At 47.2% G+C, this 24943-nt stretch overlaps 1 protein-coding gene across 3 annotated transcripts; it reads right to left on the reverse strand.

Moving 5' to 3' along the window:
* Positions 1 to 23859: 23859 nt before the first annotated feature.
* On the reverse strand, positions 23860 to 24916 carry FAM229A (family with sequence similarity 229 member A). Of its 3 annotated transcripts, none has more exons than XM_031962291.1 (3): positions 24694 to 24916; positions 24455 to 24601; positions 23860 to 24133 (listed from the first exon to the last, which is right to left on the reverse strand). In XM_031962291.1, exons 1-3 carry the CDS (start codon positions 24843 to 24845, stop codon positions 24028 to 24030), a joined length of 405 nt encoding a protein of 134 aa, XP_031818151.1. In that variant the 5' UTR covers positions 24846 to 24916; the 3' UTR covers positions 23860 to 24027. The 3 variants fall into 3 exon arrangements, with proteins under 3 accessions (XP_031818151.1, XP_031818150.1, XP_031818152.1); XM_031962290.1 differs by having other exon boundaries at positions 23860 to 24193; XM_031962292.1 differs by having other exon boundaries at positions 23863 to 24130.
* Between the last annotated feature and the right edge of the window lie 27 nt (positions 24917 to 24943).

The following is a 24943-nucleotide window of genomic DNA, read 5'->3' on the forward strand; positions in this document are numbered from 1 at the left end:
AGAACTAGTTAATAATGAGGAAATGATGGAAAATTGGTCAGAGAAAGTGATCCTGCCATAGGAAAGAGATACTAATTGGATGAGGACACCTAGACTTTGGACAGGCAGAAGGAAAGCTACCCCCAGTTACTGTCAAAGGGATCAAATCGGCTCAGAGAGGGATTGGGAAGTTGTCCATGGTGGAATTCCAAGGATGGAAATGTCAATGATTCCTATGAGGAAGAAAAGAATTCTAGAATGTTTGGAGGAGGATCTTAAAGTGGGTGGAGGAGCTGCCTTGCCAGGACAAAAGATGGAAGTAGGAGCTGGGGACCAAGGACAAACACCGCACCAGGAAAACTGGAGCTCAGAAAGAGCTGAGTCCTGTGAAAAACACTAAAGATGACAAAGCTTGGCCAAGTTAAGCCAAGTTTGGAAGAAGAGGAACCAAAGGGGATCAGTTCATGGGACCTACGGTATCATATCAACAGGGAAAGCAGAGCAGCCTTCCCCAAACCTGCTTTTCCTTCTTTCCTTCCCATAGGATCACAGATTTTGAGCTCAAATGGACTCAAAAAGCCATCTAGTCCAATCTCATGATTTTACAGAAGAGGAAACTCAGACCCAGGGAATTGAAGTCACTTACATTCATTTGCATCCATATGATCACTGATTTACAGCTGGAAGGGACTTGTTTTGTCTGATCTCCTCCTTCTCCCCCCTCCTCCTTATGCAGGGTTATAAGTTGGAGTCTAGAGCAATGAGGTGACTTGTCCAAGTTCACACAGTCACTAAATAACATGAGAGGCTGGTACAAGAGAAAGAAAGCAAACCTTGGATGCTGATTATCTGTATTACCTTCTTCAAATGACTTGCCTCTCCACCCCCTCTCTCTCTCCTCCCTCCTCCCCCAGCCAGCTGGCACAGGACCTTACGGACCTTAGAGAGGGTTTGGAATTTGTCATCCATCTTCCATCGTCATCCATCAACCTCTCGTTATCATCATCAAGAGTCGGGAGTTACTTCTTTGCCACACATGTACCCTTTGAGTTTGAATGAACTTTTCCCTGGACATATTTGTGGGTCAGTGTAGCCCTTTACTTGAGGTGGGATTAATATTAACTCTAATACCTGCTTTTAAAAGTCTGAATGACTAATTTACATCAATGGATAATTATAAGAAAAGCACATTATTAGGGGCTGATGGATAGCATTACATGTTAAACATACAAATATATATGTATCATATACATATGCATAGATATAATTATGTATTATATATTTATACAAATATGTATTTATATATAGGATGTCTGTCCTGAGCAGGCACCAAAGAAATGTTTGAATCATGGAATCCATCTTCAATTTTGCTTCTTTTCTAGAAGAACAGTCTTAATATTGGAGAGGTTGAGACAAACATTCCAAGGGAATTGATAAGAGAAGATCCGGTGGAAAATGATATGGGAAAGGAAGACCAGAGAAGCCCAAGTTATGTTACATGAGTTTCGGTCTCTAGATCCAGGTACTGAAAGGATTTGCAGATGTGATTCCAGTGCCAGTGACATTTTACAACTGTGAACAAGCATAGGATTGGAGACAAGTTCATATACTGATTTTCAATAAGGGGGAAAGGTAGAATCCAAGAAATGAAATGTCAAACTTCATGTTGATTCCAGGCCCACTTCTGAGTTGATTATCAAATAGGGAGTTTCCAAATACATAGAAAAAAGGTGCTTTTTGGGGAGCCAGAATGGACTCAAGAACAGGTTATACAAGACTAACTTTATCCCCCGTTTTTTGACAGGATTATATCTGGAGGTTAGCAAGGCATTTGACCAAAATCTTTCTTGGTATCCTATGGGTATGATGGAGAGATGATAATATATTTAGGTGGGTTCATAGTTAGTTGTAGGGACAGGGCCCAAAGAATGAGGTTAATAGACAGATACAAACATGGAGGATTCTGTCATTTGTTCTTTCTTAAATACCTCAGAAAGTCTGATAATTTTTTTTTTTAATCAGTGACCTGGATGAAGCCAGAGAATCAAGTTATTCAATTCAGAAAATATTCAAAAGTGTCCACAGTGTCCAAGGGATCGGGATGGATGCTGGGGATATAGAGAGGAAAAAAATGAGATGGTCCTTGCCTCCAGGAGAAGATAGGACAAGTACAAAGCTAAACTTAAAACAAGAGAGGGAAGGACAGCCCGATAGAATCCTTTATAGAAATTCAAGGAAGAAAAGATCATTTTCAGTAGAAGGCATCATGGAAAGCTTTTTAGAGGAGGTAGCAATTGAGTTGAGCTTTGAATTAAAGAAGGATTTTACCTGGCAGAGATGAGAAGACATTGAAGGCAGGATAGCCCTGTCTGCATAAACTATTAGAACAGGGGGATGTGGGGACATCAAAGTGGTGAGAGGAGCAGTGGGCCTGGAGTGAGGAAGACCCATTCCCCCCCAAATTCCAATACAATCTTAGACACTTAACTGAAGCCTCAGTTTCCTCATCTGTAAAATGAGCTAGAGAAGGAAATGGTGAAACACTGGAGTATCTTTGCCAAGAACATCCCAAATGCGGAGGGCACGGCACGTCAAGATCCTCAAAGTTTGTCAGTACAATTTATAAAAGAGACGTAAATGTGAAATAGGCTTGAAGATGCCTGAGAGAAGGGACTTCCCTCGTTTTTTTGTGCCACAGACCCCTCTGAAGTCTGGTAAAGCCTAGAACCACTTTCTCAGAATAAGGGTTTTTAAATAAGTGATGGAATCATTAAATTGCAGTTAGAAGATGGTGAAAATAAAAGCAGATTTTTTTCCTCCCATCCAATATACATGAACTTCCTGAAATTGATCTACAGATGCCTTGGAGGGGCCGGGTATCCCAGGGTAAAACTTCCCAGGGTAGAACACTATTGTGGGAGGTCTTAAAATATATCAGGGTAAGAAGGTTATATTTTCTTCTGTAAGTTATTATGAGGTACTTACTTGAGATTTTTGAGTAGGGTCAGGAAGTATACCAAGAAGATTAACTGGCTAACCATGTGAAGGTCACCTATAAAGAATAGAGTGAAGGCAGAGGTCAGTTAGGAAACTAAGATAGTAGTCCAAAGTATAACAAGGTACTGACCCTTTTCTTATGTGAACATTTTTAAAATTTGTTTTTATTTTTTGTTTTTGCATTTTCCTTATTTTCTTTTTTTTTTAGCTTTTTATTTTCAAAATATATGCAGTTTTCAACAATCACCCTTGCAAAACCTTGTGTTACAAATTTTTTCTCCTTCCTTTCCTCCCACCCCCTCCTTTAGACAGCAAATAATCCAATATATGTTAAACATGTGCAATTTTTCGATCTATATTTCCACAATTATCATGCTACACAAGAAAAATCAGATCAAAAAGGAAAAAAAATGAAGAAGAAAACAAAAAACAAGTGAAAAAGTGAAAATACTGTGGTGTGATCCACATTCAGTCGTATGTGGGCATTTTTAATGTTCCTGAAAGGAGCAAAAAGAGAACATTTACTTGAGAAACACAGAAAAACTTAAGAAACATAGGAAACTCTGAGGCAAATGTACCAACTGATGGTCAAAGATGGGCAGAATGAGTGTATTGCTGCCTGGGAACTAAAGTAAATGGATCAGGTATAGAACACTGAATCTGGAGTCAGGAAGACTCTCTTAGTTCAAATCTGGCCTTTGACATTTACTAGTTGTGTGACTCTGGGTAAGTCACTTTATCCTGTTTGCCTCAGTTTCTTCATCTGCAAAATGAGTCAGAAAAAAAAATAGCAAATAGAAAACCCTTCCTCCAGTATCTTTATCATGAAAAGTTGGACACTATTGATCTGAATTAATACTGAATTAAATGACTATATGTTTTGTTTTGTTTTTAAGAATTTTGAGGTTTACAGATGAAAAACTCTGAAACAAAGAAATATTTTGGGTTTATGGGATAAATGCATGTTGATTATTCATGTCATATGTGAAAGAAATGTGGATTTGGGGTTTCTCAACTTAAGACAGAAGGAGGTCATTACATGGAATAAAAAGGTAAAAGTTAATGAAGAAACTGCTTATAGAAGTGGAGATCAGAAGCCAGAATAGAATTTGGGACATATGGGACACACCATGACAGTTGAAATGAAAGAACTCTAGTCCAGATGAGCCCATTTGAGTAGAGACTGAGAAGCTCTGTGGTTGATGTAAGGAGCTGCTCTGGAGAAGAGCCTTGATGTTGGGAGCTGATTAGAGAAACAAAAATCCTTAGTTACTCAGCAAATGGAATAAGGAAAAGATGCTTTCCTCTCTATCCATTGTTAATCATCTATAATTTGAGAAAAGTAGAAACCCCTCAGACATTACCCTATATCAAGAGAAATTCCTCTCAGCCAGGGAACAAACAAGATTAGCTTTGCATGTCTCAGAGTAAAGGAACTGTTTATTATTATTATTATTATATCTTTTTATTTACAAAAAATATGGGTAATTTTTACAACATTAACCCTTGCAAAACCTTCTGTTCCAAATTTTCCCCTCCTTAAGGGAACTGTTTTGATGAAAAAAGTAGGACTTCCTTAGTGTTTACCCCCCAAAAAACAGGTTGGAAGCTCTGGAGATCCAAGCTTAAATGTGCTCTTTCCTAAAAGGAATTTAACCCCAGGACAGCCCTCCCAACTAGGGAAGAATTAGCTTCAGCCAGCAGATGACACCTGGTACATACTGTTGCCTAATGAGACCAAGGATGTCTGGGTTTGCAGTAGAGTCAGGAGTTGCCCACAACACATTGGATTCCTTACTTAAATGCTTTTTAAGTTTCTGTGAGTTTGTGAGAATTTCTGTGAGAATGTTCCTATAATACTCTCCCACAGACACTATGCACCTGGGTGGAAGAGTGTGGCCCAAGTTTATTGGTAAATTATTATGTTATGATATTATTGCCTTGCATTAGATTTAGTAAATGTCGAATGATTAAGAGTTAATGGCTTAATAGACTTGGGATGGAAAATGCCAATTGCATCCAGAGAGAGAACTATGGAGACTGAATGTGGATCAAAACATAGTATTTTCACCTTTTGTTTGTTTGTTTTTTTCTCCCTTTTAGTGTGATTTTTCTTGCACAACATGACAAATATGGAGCACGTTTAAAAGAATTGCAAATATTTAACCTATATCAAATTGCTTGATGTCTTTGCCAGGGAGGAGGCAAGGGAGAGAGAGAAAAATTTAGAATATAAAGTCTTACAAAAATAAATGTTGGAAACTATGTTTACATGTATTTGGAAAAATAAAAATAAAAAACCATTAAAGAAAAAAAGTTAATGGCTTCATTTTGGTAGTTTGGTTTAAATGAGGAACATGTCAGTGGGGGCTCAGGAGCTAGGGTTGTAAGAAGGAGATGTATCTCTATCCTCACATCAAAGTCAACCAGGACCTTGAAAGTAAGTTGTAGCAATGTGGCTGTCCCTTTGAGGACCTACCCAACCAGCCTCGTGGGTGCAAGGGAGACAAACAAACAAGCCCCAGCTCAAAAAAAGAGAACCTAAAGAGAGTTGGAGGGAATGGCTGAGTTAGGGTCCAGCAGTGGGCCATACAAGCAAGAATTAATGAGGGCTAATTAACATATTCTCCATAGGGCCTGCTTTATGGCAGTTGCAATAAAATGTTCTCATCTGCCTATTCCACTAGAGAATATAGTCACAGATTTGGGGAACACTCCCTTAACTCACCCTCAGATTTCACATCAGTTGATCATTCTTAACCTGGTTTAGCTTCTCTGCCTAAGAGGTTTACCAGGGTATGGCAGCTCTGCTTCTTGGAGCCCCAGGTGAGAGTTGAGTTCCAGGTAGACACCTGAGGTGGATTGGAACCCTAAAAAGGGCTCTTGGGAAGTCCTTGCATACACTAGAGTTCCAGTTCCTCTCTGAATACCTCATACCTCTCAATTTTTGAGGAGAAGAGAACAATTGGATTAATGGCCTTATTATTCACGGGAAACTGACACATTGATAGTGACATATGACAGGTGGATTTAGGGTTTTCAACCTAAAGAGAGAGGGTTCTCTCCAAATAAATGAGATTCTGATCTGAGGTCTGAAGGGGCAAGAACAGAATTCTGAACCAAAGAAAAGGTGGAAGAGGTGGCAAAAATACAGCTGAAAGGGAGCAGTATAACTATTCAAAGGAGAGGGAAACCATTCAGAATGGGGGGTGGGACCAAACAAGTTTCAGAGAGGTTGTGAAGAATGAGGGTTGCGAAAAGGCCACTGGACTGGGCATTTAGGTCATTGATGACCTTGGAGAGTACAATTTCACTGGCCTGCCGAGGCCAGAAATCTTATCACCAAACCCCTGAGGAATGAATGGGTGGTGAAGAAGTGGAAACAATGAATAGAGATTTCTTCCTAGGAGATTAGCTGTGAAAGTGAGGAGGGAAAGAAGCTTGGGACAGCAGAAAGATTGAGTCAGAGGACCTGGGTTCAGAACCTAATTCTGCCACTTGATACTTGTGTGGCCTTTGGGCAAGAGCTCTGAGAATGGACTAGATTGGATGACCTCTAGCTGAAAATGTATGCTCTACAAAATAGGATGATTGTTTGAAAAAACACGGTGGTGGAGGATCTTTAAAGAGAAAGGAGACCAGTTTGTAAGCATTAAGGAAAGAGTCAATAAATAAAAAAATTCAATCAATCAACAAATCTTTATTGAATACCCACCCGGAGCCAGGCACTGGAGACATAAAGACAAAATTGAAACAGTTCCTGCCCTTCAGGAGCTTCCATTCTAGAGGGGGAACAATGTGAGAAAGGGAGAAATGGCTGACAGGACAGACTCCCAGAGGAGAAAAAGGGGGGTGGGATCAAAGGACAGTCACCTTGTCCTGTGGCAAGGGCAAAGGAGAAGACGCAGTTGTAGAGAGAACTGGAGACATGGAGAAGGAGAGATGGGGAGACTCTTGATAGGAGGCTTCAATCTTCTGAAAATGAAAGTGGGAACATTGACCACACTGGGGACATGAAGGGAAGAGACACTCTATTGTGTGGAGTGCAATAGGGAGTTAATCAGAGATGAAAATGTGCTTATCATCTCTGAGGATGACACAAAGTTGGGAATAGCAAATTTTCCATTTAGGGAGGTGACCTGGAGGAGAGCCAAGAGCCCTGAACTTCAGTTTGGAGACCTGGGCTTTGGCTTTGGTCTCAGTGTTATCAAAGATTCGCTGTGTGACCTTGAGAGAGGGTCTCAGTCTCTTTCTCTTTCCCTCCTCTGTCTCTGTCCCTTTTTTCCCTTTCTCTCTCCCTTCTGCTCTCTCTCTCCTCTGTCTCTTTGTCTCTCCTCCCTCTGTTTCTGTTTCTGTGGCTCTGTCTCTGTTTCTCTCTCTCTCTCCTCTGTCTCTGCCTCTGCCTCTGTTGCTGTCTGTCTGTTTCTCTCTCTCTCTCCTCTGTCTCTGCCTCTGTTTCTGTCTCTCTGTTTCTCTCTCACTTTCACTTTCTCCATCTGTGTAATGGGAATATACACCTCTTCCTTTGCAATGAGAAGGAGGAATAGGGCAGGGGGAGGTACCAGAGGAAAGAGCACCAAGTTTGGAATCAGTGGATTTGGGTTTTGTCTCTCATACTGTGACTTCCAATTACTATAACGCTCAGTTACTTCAACTATAAAAGGGGATTGGATTAGATGGCTTCTAAAAGGAGACATAGTTTAGTGGCTGGGCCTAGGAGGCAAGAAGAGTTCAAATCTAGCTTTGGACCCTTAACTGTGTGATCCTAGGGAAATAATTTCTACCTGCCTCAGTTTCCTCAGCTGTAAAACAGGAATAATATCTCCCTTTCAAGATTGTTGTTGTGAGAATCAAATAATATTTGTAAAGTGTAAAAAATTAGCATAGTGCCTAATGCATAGTAGGTGATGAATAAATGCTTGTTTGCTTCCTTCCTTTTCTGAGTCTCAGTTTCTTCTTTTGTAAAATGTGGTTAACAATAATTGCATTTCCTACTGGAGGGGTTTCAGTTGTAAAGCCCAAATAAGATTATGCATCTAAAATCATTTCTCAACCACAAAACACTACAGAAATGTTAGCTTTTGCATTGGCAAGTCATTTGGGAGTTTTGGTAAGTCCCAAGCTCTATAAAGATGGCTTCCAAATATAGTCTCCGCTGCCTTCTTACTTGATTAGCCAAATCTGCAGTCCTAGGGTCCCCCTCTTGGATGTTGACACCTGGCCCTCCCTCCCAGCCCCCTCCATCCCTTGGTGTAATGGCAGAAAGGGGACTAGAAGCTCTGTAATATGGGAGCCTTTTTTCTGCACTTTGGCTTCAGCTGTAACACAAAGCTTTGATATTCTTTCGTTCCTCATTTGATTTCAGTACCTGTGTCTGTCTGTGGAACAGGATGGAGTCCCTCTCACTTCCCCAAGGATCTCACAGGGCTGTAGGGGCCGTGGGAAAAGGAGAGAGGGGCTGCAAGAAAATGCTTTCTGACCCCACACCGCCATCACTGCAGCCCTCTCTCATCTGCTTTCTGTTTCCTGTAAACACCCCTTATTCCTGAACTCCAGGTTTTAGAGTCTGAGGCTGCTAGGAGTGTGTGTGTATGTGTGTGTATAAATGAATTCGGATTGTTTCCAACTTTCCAATCATGATTTTCCCTTCAGGGAAAGTCCCCTAAAAGAGAAAATGAAAGTGTTTTTGTGAAGGCTTTGGGATGAGGGTGAAAAGGGAAGGCATTCCACTGACCACTGGGGAAGTCCCTTCCTGCAAATTCTCTCTTAGGGCACTCTTTTTCTTCCTCTAAAAGTCTTGACTTCTGGTTACTCCTTGGTTCCTAAGAACTAGACCCCCTCCCTCCCAGAGTTTAGAAATCTTGGGCAGCTCCAGAGCAAGAGGAATGACCTGAATCGGTTTCACTGAGATTGGTCCAGATATGTCCATTGCCTTGGCTAGTCTCACCACCCCCACCAGTGTAAGGGGATTTATTTATTTATTTATTTTTTGGACTTCAGTTCAACAGTCACTGGCCCTGCCCCTTATGAGAGACATTTCCAGAGATTTCCCAGAGGAAGCTTCTAACATCTTCCTAAAACACTACTCCCCATCAGACTCTCCCTCATGGAAACTCCCCCCAAGAAACACCCAACAAACATGTGCAAACACACTCCAAAATATGTCTTCAGAAATAACTCCCAAACACCTCCAAGGACTTCCCCAAATACCCCCAGAAATAACCCTCCTGAGATATCATCCAGAAGCAACCCTAGAAACACTTAGTCCCCAGAGATATAGCCTAGAGACCCCCCCCCAGAAATATCTCCTATTATTCTCCATACCCACCCACTCATTGTTACATAAGGTATGGCTCCCTTTTCCTCACACCCAAGAATGGAAGATGACTGACTGTCCATGAAGAAAAGGCCCTACTGATGCTAAATGGTCCCGACTTCTTTTACAGACTAGGAAATCTGAGAATCAGATGCAGGATGGCACAGGGTCACACAATAATTAGAGGCAGATCTTGGGACTAGTTCTGACCTGGGTCATTCTGTAAGCAGGACAAAGCGGGGCTCTTTGACCCAGCTGTGCAGAGATCTAATTGGCCCAACTTGTCTTAAACCATCTAAACAGATGACCTACAGGTGACTCAGCTAAGTATTTGCTCTCCAATAAGGCTTGGGAAAGTGGAGTGCACGCCGTCCTTTGGGAAAGGGATGCAGTATAATATGGCAGCCTAACTTCTCCCTAGGGATGGGGGCTGATGGAAAGCAACTTAGGTCACTGTTAAGGGATAGAATGCTGTAACCATTATGAACAATGGCATGACCTCATTTTCCTTGGGGGGGGGGTCTCAGTTTCCTAACAATTTTATCTTTAGATAAAATTCCTCCTGTCAGCGAAGTCCGATTCTCATTTTGTGTTTGGAATCACAGAACCTGAGAGGGCACTGAGGCTGACCCAATATCTCGACAGGAATCCCGATCTTGTCATCTCCCTATTTAACATAAAGAAGCAGAAGCTGGCTGATGTCATTCACTTCTTCATTAGGCAGCTTTTTCTTCTTTTCGCCAACCCTTGAAATCAGGAAGTTTTTACTAATATGAAACCTAACTCTGCCTTTAAGCATTTTCCATCCCATTTCATGGATCCTGGCAGTCTTTTTCAGGCTCAATAACCCCTGTTTTTTCAACTGCTTCCCAATGACTATGGTTCCCATTGATTTTTGTGCTGTAAACTCCTTTCAACAGCAACAAAAAGTGTGTTATGAACCTCCCTGGTAATTTAATATGCTCTTTAAAATATTCTACAATTATTTACTCTTCAAGGCACCATTAAATAATTTTTAGCCTAAATGCCTTGTACCATTGTTAGGAGTTCTCAACCAAATAGGAACCACTGTTTTGGGACATGGTTTCCAGACTTCTCACCATCTTGGTAGACCCCTTTCTCTGGCTATATTCTAGCTTGTCAGTGTTCCTCTTCAAAGGACAGGATATATCCATTGTTTTGGATTTTACTGTCCATGTCCTAACATTGGAGACCGGAGAATCTGATGCTCTCCATCCCAGATGTGGGGTAGGTTAGTATACTGAGCAGGTGGCTGATTCCAGCCAGAGGACGCTGCTGTAGGGAATTCTAGTCCCAAGATTTCCCACTACCCTACCAGGAGTCCTGGGTCCTTTTGTCTCCCCCTTCTACTTGTGAGAGCCTGACTTCTCCAGTCTAGCCTCGGGATGGAGGACTAGCTGATCCAACGCCCGGGAGTCACCTTGCAGGATGGGAGTTTGGGAGGGAGGGGAGGTTCAGACACTCTCAGAAGAGGTTGGTGAATAAAGTAAAAATCTCTTTCTCAAAGCGCTTAGCTTCGGGAGGGGCTGGCGGAGAGGAATACCGTGGGATTCCAGGTAAAGGCATGGACTCTTACAGAAGCCAGGCTAGTGAGTCTTCCTCTCTCTGGAGCCATTTCACACTGGGACTACCCGGACATCACCTGGTCCAGGCTTCTATTAGAGATGAGGACCCCGAGGCCGAGTTTGTGTGGCTGAAGCCGGACGGGTCTTTGTAGAGCAGGCGCTCAGGCCCAGCCCCAGCCCGGCTTTTGCAGGCGGGTTTGTGGGGAGAAGAGAGGCCCCGCGGGACCAGGGCACTGGGGGTGGGGAGCAGGGGGCTGTTCCACAGAGCCCCCTCCTGGATTTCAGGCCCGGATCCGCAGGGATGCGCGCTGGAGCATCGTGTGGCACCATCCCGATTCCCACACGGATGATCCCAGGTCCCGGCTCCAGCGCCACAGGGTCCCGGCTCCAGCGCCACAGGGTCCCGGCTCCAGCGCCACAGGGTCCCGGCTCCAGCGCCACAGGGTCCCGGAGGAGCCCTGGAGAGCGCTGACAGCCACCTCCTGGCCAGCCTGCCCCCCTCTCCCTGACACAACAACCAGAGCCCGCCCAGCCTGGGAAGGAGAAGGCCGGCGGGTTCCCGCCTTGGGCGAAGGAGAACAAGGATGCTCTCCCCTGACCCCAGTCCTAGAGGGTCACTCGAGCCCCAGAACACTGGAGAGGGGGAAGGGCGGCCCAGCGGAGGGCCTGGGCCTCGGCCAGAGAGCTCCCAAGTGGGTGCGGGAGCCCTCGGCCCTGGCGCCCCGCCCCCTCCGTGCCCCCGAAATCTCAGCGGCGAGGATCCCTCCTCCAGGAGGCCTCCCGGCCGGCCCCAGGTCGGTCAGGCTCTTCCCCGCAGACCTCACAGAGGACCCTGACGCACGCGCCGCGTAATGGGGTGCTCCACCGGGCTCCGCTGCGCCCTTCCCCTACCGGGCTGAGGGACCACCCCTGAATCCCCTCCAAGCCGCGCATTCAGTAGGCGCTTAATTCTTGCACAAAGGTTCCCGGAACCCTTCCCTAAGTCCCCGCCCTCGGGCTCCCACCTTAATCCTGCCCTCGGGCGTCACAGGTACAGGGGCATCAGGCGTCTCATCCTTCTGCCCAGAAATTCGTGATTGAGACTCTGCCAGCGGTGCTTCCACCTGCAGGGAGGGGTACGTACTTAGGGGAGGGGGGGAGCGGCCGCCCCCGCACCAGGCCCCGTGGGCCACGCCTTTCGCAGCGCCTCCCCTTAAGGCCCCCCCCCCAGCCCTTTCCCGCGTTCCAGGCCGGCCCCTCCCCCCGCCCCGCGGCCACGCCCCTCCGGCCCCGCCCCTCCGGCCCCGCCCCCGCCCGGGCACCGCAGGCCCCGGCCCGGCGGGCTCACACGAGGTTGGGGCGCGCGGAGAAGCAGCCCGGCCAGCGCGCCGAGGGCACGTCGCCCAGCCCGGTAGCCGGGGGCAAGAGCAGCAGGCGGCGGCTGGGCCAGCGCCACGAGGCCCCCGGCGGCCAGCGGCGCTGGGGGCTCAGCCAGAAGTCGCCCAGGCTGCGGCGGGCGGCCGGCTCGGGGGGAGGGGGCCCTCGCACTCCCCAGAAGCAGAGTTCCTGGTCCAGGCGGTGCGGGGGCGTCGCCCGGGGCCTCCTGGTGGGGGAGCGGGGCGGTGAGAGCTGGCACGAGCCCCTCGCGACGCTCCCGGGCCCCGGGTTTGGGCGGCAATCCCGTCCCGCCCCTTCTGCGTTAGGCGCGCCCTCCTGAGCCCCTCCCGGAATCTCTGACCTTCAACTCGGGGACCTCCTCCCCGACATCTGGGACGGAAGTTTGGGAGTCCCCCTCCCCCCCCAGGTCCTCCCCCCGGCTCTCAGGCTCCGAATCCGGGATTGCTCCGGCGCCCCCCCCCCCCCAGCCCCCACGTGTCGGGCCCCAAAGCGGGGTCTCTCGGTCCCGCCTCGCTCTGAGCCCAGTCCCGCCCTCCGCCCCAGAAGCCTTCCTTTCCAGCCCCTGCCCCCGGGGCTCCCCGCCGCCCCCGCCCCTTCCCTCACCGGTTCAGCAAATAATTGACCACAAACTGCGCGGCCTCTGGGAAGATCATGGTGTCTCTGGCGTCTGCCTGCGGCCGCGCCCGCTCAGCCCCTTTAGCCTCGGGCCGGGGAAGGCGATACTCCCCCGGCGGCCCCCTCGGGTGTTTTTAGCCCAAAGCGTCAGCGGGTGTGCGGAGGGAAGAAGGGAGGGAGCGGCCCCTGCCCCCTGCCGATCCTCCCCTTAGCCCCCCCTTTCCTGGCAGAGAAGCCCCATCAGGCTCCTCGGAAAGATGGCCCCATCCCCGGGGGGCCGGGGGTGGCGCTCGGGCCCAGCCCCTGCTTGTCCGTCCTCCCAGGGCAAGCTAGGACAAGGACAGAGCCGAGGAGAAGGGGAGGGGGAGGGAGAGACAGGAGGCAGCCGCGCAGCAAGGATGGGGGGGACACAGCGCGGGAGACCGGGATCCACAGTCTCGGAGATAAGCGCACGGCCTGCAGGAGGGAGAACGGGGAGCCCCAGGGACAGAGCCGAGTCTGGAGACCCATGGAGGGGCAAGGACCCCAAAGCAGGGGAGGGGGAGCCGGCGTTCTCCAGTGCACACCGGCTGGGACCTCCCTCAGCTCTCTTGCACAATCATGGTCATGTTCATCCCAACAAGCCCGCTCATCTACAAGGGCTGGCAGGGAGCTTTGGCTCAGGCCTGGGTGCTGTCTGCCCCACCCCGGGGGTCTCAGGGGATCTGGGGGAACATGAAGGCCCTGACCCCTCCCCAGCAGGAGCAGCTGCCCCAGCCAATCTATCTCTGCTATTTCCCCCCAGTGACTCACTGGGGGAGACTATTGTGCAGCTGTCTCATGTCCCCTAACCTGTCCCCCAAGGCCAGAGAATATGTCCCCCACAGTCCGGCCCCCACTGCAGCCCTCCCCTACCCGCAGCCACACTGGGGAACACAGATGCGGAGCTGCTCACCACACGGCCCAGGAGGGTCTGTTTCGGAACAACCAGGGGCGATTCATTCAGTTAACAAACATTTAGGAAGCGCTTGCTTAGTATGTGAGTCAGGCCCTGTGATTATAAGGGGAAAATGAGATCCCGAGCCTAAAGGAGCTCACATCATAGTTTATTGAGGGAAATGACATGAATAAATTGATATTACTGTGTGTGAGAGAGACTGGGCTGATGGAAGGGGGGCCCCAAGGGAAGGAAGGCACTGGGGGATGGGAAAGGAGAAAGACTTCCTGTAGAAAGTGGGATCTGAGCTGAGCTGGAAGGATCAGGAAAGCCAGGAGGCCTGGGATCCATTTGTAAGGATCAGGAACAACCTCATAAAGAAAGGGGTTTCTGGTCTACTCATAAAATGGGGAGAGGGGAGACAAATAGGAGAAAGCTGGAGAAGTAGGAAAAAGGTAGGGAGGGGCTGGGTTATGGGGCTCTAAATGGCAAACAGGGCTTTCGGTGCCAGCCAGATCCCTGGAGATTACTGAGTGTTTGGGGGGAGTGGGGAAATGGTGACTTGGTCAGAAGTAGCTTCAGGACATCACCTGGGCAGGTGAGCCGAAGGTAAATTGGAATGGGAGAGATGAGGCAGGGCAGACACTTTGGGGGAGGCTCTGGAAGCTGTTGGGATATGGTCAAAGGGATAAGGAAAGAGGGTTTTCTTCAGAGTGGTGGCTATGAGAGCTTTGGAGGGGAAGGAGGGTTGAAACAGGGGAATAGCATTTACACAATGTCCTGCACGGTGCTGAGTGTCTCATCTGATGGAGAGGATGGGATGTGCAGAAGAGATGGGGCAGGAAGTAATGACTCAGTCACAGACTGGCACCCGAGGAGGGGTGTATGTAGGAAAAAACCACTGTTTCTGGATTTAAATCCTGTCTCTGATTATTACTGCATGACTATACCAACAAGTCATTGAAATGAGTCTCAGTTTCTTCATCTCTAAAATGGGGATGATGATATTTTATACTAATAATGTAAATACTATTTTTTAGTGCTGATACTAGTTAGCATTAATAATATTAACAATAGCAGCTATCATTTAAATGGCTCTTTAAGGTTTATAGAGCAGTTGCATGTATGCTATTTTATGTGATCCTCACAAGTTACACCTAGAGGTATTATCATTAGCCCATATTACATGTGAGGAAACTGAGACTGAGAGGTTGTCCTTTTATCCAGACTCACACTCAAATTTTTCTCACTTCAAGTCCATCAGTTTTAGTCACCTAGTCATCCATATCTACCCCAATTAGCTTGTTTTGAGGCTCAAATGAGATAATGTTTTCAAAGTGCTTTTCTCTATTACATTCTTTCCCACTCTTTTTTCTTTTATAACTTTTTATTTACAAGATATATGCATGGGTAATATAGCACTGACAATTGCAAAACCTTTTGTTCCAACTTTTCCCTTCCTTCCCCACCCCCTAGATGGTAGGTAGACCAATATGTGTGAAATATGTTAAAGTATATGTTAAATACAATATATGTATACATATCCACAATTATTTTGCTGCACAAGAAAAATCGGACTTAGAAATAAGGTAAAAATAACCTGAGAAGGAAATAAAAAATGCAGGGAGTTTTCCCACTCTTCTAAAGCTCTAAACTCTCTCCTTTTTCTGCTGAATTCCTCCCCATTTCTTAAAGCCCAGTCCCACTGCCACCTTCTCCAGGAAGCCTTTCCTGATTCCCTGGTCAGGAAGGATCTTGCTCCTCAGCCCTCCCTTTGCACCTCAAGCCCACCCACCCCCAAGACTGGGAACTCAATGAGGAGGCTCCTCATTAGGGATGGGGAACAACCCCAGTAAGAGAGACTGAGTTAGCAGATGCAGTGGCTTATTCCAGGAACAGCAAGTGGTGCAGGTCTCCTTGTAAAGTAGGTGGGGAGGGGGAGACAAATTGGAGAAAGCTGGAGAGGTAGAAAAAAGGTACCTTTAAGACCAGGTCTTAACTCAACTCTGTGCACCCCAGGGTCCAACACAGCAGAAATTTGCTGGATAGATAGCTACTGAATAAATATGAATGAAATAGGGATATGCAGGGCTGGGCCTTTCTAAGGACCACATCTCTCTGAGCACAATATTTGGGAGGGATCCTTCCTCTGATCAGGGGAAACACTGGCTAGCTACTCCATCTCAAGCCAGCCAATGTTTCTTTAAAAACAAAACAAAAGGATTTTATAATGAGCTTAATCCCACCAAATACAAACATTTCAGTAAGAGCAAAATGGAGATTTTGGAATAGATCTCTGGGCTTTTTTTTTTTTTTTTTTTTTGGGAAATCCTCCTTTATATTAAGCTGAAACCTATTTGTAACTTCCACCCTCATTGGTCTTCCTGGATCCTTTGAGCTGGGGGAGACTTTAAAAATCATCAACTATTCCCTCCATTTTACAGATGAAAAAACTGAGGCTTAAAGGTATAAGTGATTTGTTCAAGATTTCACAGACAGTAAGAATTAACAAGCAGAATTTGAACTCAGTTCTCCGTTCCAAGCCTAGTATTGTGTCTGCTATATCATGCTGCCATCTCTGCTTTGGTAGCAAAGAGATTGTTGGGAAGACCAAATGAAGTAATATTTGTTAGCATAAATAATATATAAATGCAAAAAAAAGTTGAATCTCTCTTTTATACAACACCATCTTCATGTAACTTGAAGGCAACAATTGTGTCCCTCCCAAATCTTTTCCTTTTCAAAGGTAAAATTTCTAGCTAAATAGTATCTAGTAAGATAACATTCCCTTGATATAAGGCAAGCTCACGGTTGGCAGGGAATTTCATTTTGTCTTTGTAGTACCTGCCATATATAGATGTTTAAGACATGATTGCTGATTGATCGCTTAATTGATGCGACTTAATTGATAGGAATAGAGTCCCTACTGTACTGGGTCCAACCAAATGCAGAATTTTTTGAACTTGTGAATTTCATCTTAGTGTATCCTAAGGGTCAAAATTGTTTTGAGTCCTTTATTCTGTCATTTGACAAATGCTTTCCTGTCATCTATAAATTTGACAAGTATGTCACTTTATGCTTTCTTTCAAGTCACAACTAAATACCATGTGTAATGTTGAAAAGATCCATAAGCCAGGACCGATGAGGGGAGGGAGTTTCTACGTTAGAGGTCTCCTCTTCAGAGAATGAGACTATTAATCATCCCTCTTGGTGGGTAGTTGCTCAGTTACAGATTCCTCTAATTATACTGTCTTCTAATCTAAATCTTTGGATCTTGTCCATAAGGACATCATTAGATAATTAGTGAAATGCCATGCCATACTGAAATGGGAGAGAAACTGTGGAAATCTCCCGATCTCTACTAATGCGATAACTGCTTTGAAAAAAGAGAGAGGAGTTTGATGTTTCTTCCTAGTGAACCTATACCTCCATCACTATCTTGTTGGTTTTTCTTGAACCCTCAGAAAACCAAAATGTTAGCAGTGGGAAAGGAGGGGGAGGGATGGAAAAAGACTTAAAATGTAATGGATACATTTTTTGACAAAAAAGATACTTCTCAATAATAAAATCCCCCAACAAAATCCATTACAAAGTACATTTCCTGAGGAGGAAAAATGAATGGAATGGAAGGATGTTCCCATCATGGTATGTACAGTTTGGCCTTAACATTGACCTTTGGGACTGGAGTTTTATGTCCCCTCCACTTTAACTTCATTTACAGTGTTGCAATCATTGTATAGATTCTGCTTTCCTGTATTAAAAGTGACCTTTTTTTAAGGGGTTAGGGGAAGTCAGGACCAAGGAGAGACAAAGGTGACTTGGAAGTGGAAGCAGTGGAGAGAAAGGGTAGTGGGGATAGGGAGAGGCTCCATGAGGTAGAGGAATTTGGCTTTGGATATGGTGACTCGAAATCGTTATGAGGAGATGCAGGAGAGGTGTTCAGGAGAATGTGGGACTGCAGCTTGGGAAAAGAGATTAGGAGAGAGACAGGTGAGAGTTGTAACCATAGCAGGAGTGAGATCTCTGAGCTGAAAGAGAGCCAAGAGCTAAGAATGGAAGACTTTGGATAGAACTCGGAGACATAGCCACGTTTAAAAGGGACAAAATTAAAAAGGAAAAAAAAAAAAGGAGCTTGGCAAAGGAGACAGAAGTAATAAAAGGTAGAAAATAAGGCACGAAGGGAGAGATGGTGACAGGAGGTGATTTGAACAAGTGGGAGGAGAGAATGGGAGGAAAGCTGATGGTCTGGTCCTGGGAGGAGAAAGCCAGGATGGTAGCTGGAAGCTCATATCCTCATCCCTTATCACATCCTCTCTGCCTCTTTCCTTTTGTTTTTAAGCTGGGGGAGGAACTAGGCTTGTTTTAAGGCAGATGGGGAAGTGCCCAAGGACAGGAAGATCATTGATAGAGGGTAGGAAGGGAGGAGGGGTGGGGGAAGGGATCAGCACAGTCTGCTGAGACTAGGGAAGAGAGGATAGATTCAGGGACGAAAGGGGAGGGGGTGTCTAAGCAAAGAGAAATAGGTAAGATGGAGTTCACTCTGGGATGCTCAGCTTCCCTGAGCAGGAAGGAACCAGTGTTCCTGGTATTTTGGGGATAAAAGGAGCTCTTTAGGATTTTGAAATGTCGGTGATGGGGAGGGGGGTAAGTTTCACTTTAAGAGCTCAGAGATGCTTATGAAATAAGCATTCATTAATGCTTGTTGACTGAGCGGATTTGGTTCATCTCTACCCGTGAATCCTAAAGATTCACAAAGATCCATGCTTAGAAATAATTCAGAAATATCCCATAAAGTTCAGAACCTAAAATTTGGCACCTCTAGCTATTCAAGTCATCCTTCAGCCAGATGCAAATTCTTACCCTCCTCTTTTTCCCTCCCCACTTTCTAGAAGGGGAAATGGAGGCTTAGGAAGGTAGATAGTGTGGGAGGAGGAAACAGAAGATGAGGAAGGGGAAGTTGAACCCGAGGCTCCGGATACAATGGCATTTTTTTCATGGAGAGAAGCTCCAGGGTTTCCTGACATTGGAATTTCCCCACACTGTTCTAAGTGACATCTGGGAGAATCTCAGATTCCAAGGTTCTTGGGCACTGAGACACACCCCCAACCAGTTTGAGTACTTCAAACTCGAGACCCTTCACAATGAAGTATTCTGATCTCAGGAAGACTCCCCAGACCCTCTGTGCTGAGTACTCCTGAGCCTTGAAAACCTCCAATCTGGAGCCCCTGGAAACACAAGAGTCCTTTCTGAGTCTCCCCTGGACTTCTTGATTCCTGAAATGTTTAGGATTTGAGATCCTCAGCCCTATGACTATTAAACCCAAGACCCATGACACAGAATCTCCCAACCCTGAGACCCCCAGATTTTATTACCTCCATCTCCTGGTACTAAGGCAACACCCTTATGTCCCGAGATTTTCCCAACTCTGACACTCTCTAACCTTCACTACCCAGATTCTGAGACCTCTAAGTCAAATAATGTTGAGCAGCTGCTCTATGTAATTATAAAAGGTGTCTGGATGGTGCAGTGGAGAGAGCATCTGATCTGGAGGCAGGAAGACTCATTGTCTTGAGTTCAAATCTAACCTCACACGCTTATGATCTGTGTGACCCTAGGCAAGCTGCAGTTTCCTTAGTCTGTAAAATGAGCTGGAGAAAGAAATGGCAAACCACTTCAGTATCTTTGCCAAGAAAACCTTAAATAGGGTTAAGAGGAGTCAGACATGACTGAAAAACAACTGAACAGCAACCCAAGTATAAAGACATCCAGACAGAGCCCCCTCAAACCTGGGAACCCCAGACCCTGAGACACCTCCATCATGAGATACTCCAACCCTGAAATTTCTGGATCCTTAGACCCCCAAATCCTGAGAGTCTGGACGTGTGACCCTTCAATTCTGAAGTTTCCAGACCCCTCCCCCACTTATGGTTTTTGTTAACTTGTCCTAACCTTTTTGGTGTTGAGAATCCAAACTCTAAGATCCCTGACTCTAATGCAGGGAGACCCTGAAATCTCCAGAGTTCGGAAGGGAGGGCATCCCTTTCTAGGCCAAGCAGTCCCGTGGGTTCATTGAGCAAATATGAAAGCCAGGGACCCTCTAGAATGCTGGGAGAGAGGAGGTAAATATAAGTCCCCATAGTCTGGAGGAGTTAGAAGGAAAAAAAATCTGGGTCTGACCCCCCCCAGCTGCACATGGATAGGAATGAGTGAAGAGGCAGCCGTTCTCCCCTTTTCCAAAAATCCCCTTCCCCCATTTCCACCCCCTCCCTCCTACCTCCCTTCAGTGGGTGATAGGAAAGGGCACAGGTCTGACGTCTGAAGTTGCTATGGCGACACAGAAACCCCTTTCCTTGCTGTTACCATGGTAACCGGGCCTCCATCTGTGCAGCCCCCCATTTAGAAATGGGGGTCTCTAGTCAGAAAAGAGCAGGGGAGGGGTTCTAATTAGGAAGGACTGGGAACAGGGAGAAACAAAAGGCAGTGAGAACATGAAAGAGAAAGTGGGCATATTTGTGTGGGGAGAGCAGGGAGGGGAAGGGAAGAGCTATGGTTTCCACAGCTGAGGTGTCTAGGGGGGTCATTCAAAACACCTCCCTATTCCCCAGAGGAGAACACTTAGGTTCCGATCCGGGACTAAGCTGGACTAGGCTACAAGGACACTTCACTTCTTCGGACCCTGACGCTAAGTGCTAATTTTTGACCCTTGGAGAGGGTGGAATGTTTTTCTGGTTCTGGAAGATAGTGATTATGTGATTATTGTATCTTTTAAGTCCTTAAGATTCCAAATCAGGTCTGGGGAGAGGGGAAGTTTCCTTGTCTGGGGATCACCTGGGCCAGCCCCTTTCTGGGACCAGGTTCCCAGCTCATTGGTGCAGGTCTTCCCCCCCCTCCCCCTTCCTTGGTCCCCCCCTCCCTTTCCTGGTCCGGGATCCAAGTGCTGGGAACTTTGTAGGTGGGGGGAGAGGGGAGGTTGGAAAGGGAATCCCCTGGGGATATGACATCACCAAGCTGGTGTGACCCATGAGCTCCCTGGCTCCCTATCGCCCCACTGTGGTCACAGATGGACATTTCTCCCCTCCTAGGTTACTCTCCCCCCACTTCTCCTGGCACTTCCAAATGTCTTGCCCCATCTTGGAATACAAGTATTAGGGCAGACTACTCCACACCCCGAGCCTGAGAAATAGAGGGGAAGGGCTAAGGAGCAGAAGAGCTCATCTGAATCAAAGACAAGGTGAAGAGGAATTTGGAGAGTGAGGTAGTAGGAAAAAGGGGGAAGATAGAGAAGGAAAAGGGGAATGGAAAAAAGAAACGGAGAAGAGGTAGAAGAGATGGGAAGAGACAGGGGAGGAAGGAAAGAAGATGGGAAATTCCTTAGGGCAGAAAGAGACCTTAAAAGGGAGTAAGCCAAAATCTTATTTGGAAAATTCCTTTTTTTTTTTTTATCCACGATTTAGGATGATACAGCCTTTGCTTGAAGACTTCTCCCTCTAGATGGGAAAATCCCTCCCTCCAGAGGCAACCCATTTAATCTTATTGTAATCTCCTCCTCCCAATTACAACTCTCTTAACTCTGTTTCTATCAACGCACACACATCCCCTCTGTTCACTGAAGAAAAACTCCTTGTAACTACTATGAGTAGTTGAGCAAAACAAATTAATCATGCTTCAACATTGGTCTTCTGGAAGCTGCAATCATGGTAGGACATGGAATTGATCAAAATTCTTTAGTCTTTAAAAGTTATCTTTAGAATGTTATTGGATGTTCTGGTTCTATTCATTTCACTTTGCATCAGTTCATACAAGTTTTACCAGGTTTCTCAGAAACATCACTTAATCATTTCTTCAACTGGCAGGCATCCATTTGCAGTTCTTTGCTATCACAAAAAGTACAACTATAAATATTTTTGCACAGAAGCTCATTTTATTTGGGTGTAGTTTTAATTGTTATTATATTGAGTTGGGATACTTACATCATTTATAACTTTGCAATTTGCACCTGTTGGTCCCAATGCTGCTTCAAGAGAGCCCTTCAAATATCTGGAAGACACAGTTGTATTTTCTATCCCTCTTCTCATATTTTGGCATGACCTTAAGTTTTAACTTATGGTCTCTAAGCTTTATTTTCCTCATTCATAAAAAGGGGATGATAATAGTACTTACCCTAGAAGATTGTTGTGAGGATCAAATTTTTTTTTTAATTTTTTTTATTTAATAGCCTTTTATTTACAGGATATATGCATGGGTAACTTTGTGAGGATCAAATTGAGAGATCTAAAAAACCCAGTAAACTTTCAAGTTCTCATCCCTGAACTTATGACATTGACTTTTTGAACTTAAATGCGGAACTTTGCATTCATCTCATTGACCATCACAATTTTAAAAAATTATTAGATTAATACCAGTTACATTGCTTTAAGTGAAAAATGTAGTTTTCTCTCTCCTCCCCACCACCTTTTGATACAAGTTTGACTGCCCATTGTTCTAACCTGTCATCCAGTGTTTTGTGCCCTTTGAAAATGTGATAAACATGAAATCTTTATTTTCATTGGGGTCAATAAAATATAAAGGAGCACAGGGCTCAAGCTGATTCCTTAAATGTTCCACTAGCCAGCCACTAGAGGTCTTCCTATTGAGGTCAAAATGGTTTGATGTCAAATCACTGATGACCACTTTTTGTGTCTGAGTATTCAATCACTTCCAAAGGAACCTAATCATATTACCACAAGGGCTCTCCAAATTCTGTGTTATTTATCTATAGTCTTCCTCTGGTCCTACCAGTCCAATATCTTGGATCAAAATGGGAAATAAGGTTAGTCTGGTCATTGCTGTGTTCTGGTTCTTGGTAACAATGACTGACCACTTCCTTTTCTAGGTGAACAGGTTCTAGAATTTTGTTAAGATCAAAATTAAGTTTGCTGGCCAATAGTTTGGCGGTTTCATTCTCCGTTCAGCTATTCCCACTGTCAGAAGACACAGGTCCCTTAATCCTGCTCATTGTTCAAGGCCCGACTTAAATCCCACCTAGAAGTTTTTTCTGATTTCTCCCCTTCTCTCCCTCTTTCCCATAGCTGAATATGTTCTCTTTTTCCTTCCGAATGCACATTTTAGAGCTTGCTCTGCCTGGCCTGTGTTGTCAGATAGCGGCTAGGTTAGATGATAGCCATTAAAGCCCTTTCCAGCTCTGGCATTTTTGCTTCTGAGTCATCCCTCTTTCCTGGGGCTGGGTCTGATTCCTGTGTCCCCCACAGCACAAGGAATTAGGGGGAAAGGAGGGAGGGAGAGGGAAACCACAAGGGGTAGGATCACACTGTTTTGAGTGGGAGGGAATCTTAGAGGTCTTAGAAGTGCGGGGAGGAAACCTGGAAGAAATGAGAAACGATTTTAGAAGGAGGGAAGGAGAGACAGAGAAAAGACTAGCATCTACTTTTTCTGCTTTGTCTCATATTACATGTGGTAAGAATCTCCCTCTCCCTCCGTGCTTTTGTCCGGGTTTGGAACCCTCTTCCTTAATTCCTTGAGTCCCTGTTTTCCAAAGTAAAAGCCCTTAACATTTTTAGTCTCAAGACCCTTTTACAGCCTTAAAAATATTTCTGCCCAGCCCAGCTTTTGTTTAGGTGTGTTCTATTTACATAACAAGTTCTGCCCGGGGGACCCCACGAAAGGCTCTCAGAGAGGCTAAGGGCCCCCCCAGACACATCTGAGAAGGTTCTGGGCAGGGGGAGGGGTCCGGTCATTCCGGCGCCACCACGGCTGGAGAACCTAGCCTGAGAATGGCCCTTGTTGCCGGCGCTCTCTCCTCCCTCCCGGTGTCCGGGGCTTGCTTCTCTCGGGCACCACGTTCCCCGCCCCCCCCCCCCCCCCCCCCCCCCCCCCCCCCCCCCACGCCCGCGGGCCGCAGGCTCCAGGAGGGACCACTTCTCCGGGCCTCGGCCCCGCCCTGGCCGCGTACAAAGCCCTGCCCCCAGCAGCGCGCGTACTAAGTGTTGCTCTCGGGGCACCGCATTGAATCTCAGGAGCTGCCGGCGGGGCTGAAGGACAGACAGACGCGCGCGCACACACACGCAGCCAGCCCGGAGTGTAAAGAACAGTGTAAGCTGTGCTTTTATTAAAATGTGCATCATTCTTTTATTTTAAAATGTGCATCATTGTCTCGTGCTCGGCGCGCGCGACCTCAGCGCGGTGTCCCCGCGGCCGGCCCCGCCCCCGCCCGGCCCCCTCGGAGCCGCCGCGCAGGCGCACACTCAGGTGGCGCGGGCCCGGGGGCTTCCGCCCATTGCCAGGTAGACGTCGATGGGCACGTGCAGCAGCGTCAGGCAGTGGCAGCCAGGGCAGCGTCGCAGCGGCCTGCTGGGAAGGGAGCGGGGTGGGGGTGGGGGGCGTAGAAGTTGGAGGTTAGAAGCTCCAGGCCTAGGAAAGAGTCGAGCACTGCTACACTTGGAGTCGAGAGCTCCAAGTTGGAATCCTCTCCCTGGGACTCGGTTGTTTTCACATCTACCCCGCAGGGCCTTGGGCAGGGCCTTGGGCAGGGCCGGCCCTAAATGACCTCCCCGCCCCCTCTCCTCCCCCGCCCCCCACTTCTAAGCCCTAGGCGAGGATGGCCGGGGAGGGGGCACGAGGAGGAGGGGAAAAAACGGGTCAGGGCTCGAGCGGCTCTCGTCTCTCCCTCACCTGACCGGGGTGTGCTCCGTAGCAACGGGCTCCGCGCTGTCCTGGGGCTCGGGGGCTGCGGCCAGGCCGGGGGAGTCTCCGGCCTCAATGGGGAATCTCCGACCTTGCGGGGGCTCCTGGGCGCTCATGTCCGGGCCCCGGGAAGCTCTGCAGGGGGCAACACTGCGCTCAGCCCCGGCCCCGGCCCTCGTTCCACTGCCCCGCGTTGGTCCCCGCCCGTTCCGGCCCGGGAGTCTCACCTGCTGGAGGCCGGAGCCGGTCCCAGGCGGGAAACAGCTGCCCGCGCCCTGGCCGCGGGAGGACGCTCTGGTCCAGGGGTAGCCGGGCAGGTGTCTGGTGCAGCGGGGCGGGGCGCGCGGCGGGGCCGGGCCGTCGAGGGCGCGGGCTGCATTGTGACCCACGGGGCGGGCGCGCTGACCTCACAGTAGCCGGGGGCCGCGGCCCGCCCCGGGCCCGTTCCTCCCCTCGGGGAACCCTCACTGCTCGGGC

The sequence above is a fragment of the Sarcophilus harrisii genome, chromosome 3 (assembly GCF_902635505.1).
Source record: "Sarcophilus harrisii chromosome 3, mSarHar1.11, whole genome shotgun sequence".
Taxonomy (NCBI): Eukaryota; Metazoa; Chordata; class Mammalia; order Dasyuromorphia; family Dasyuridae; genus Sarcophilus; species Sarcophilus harrisii.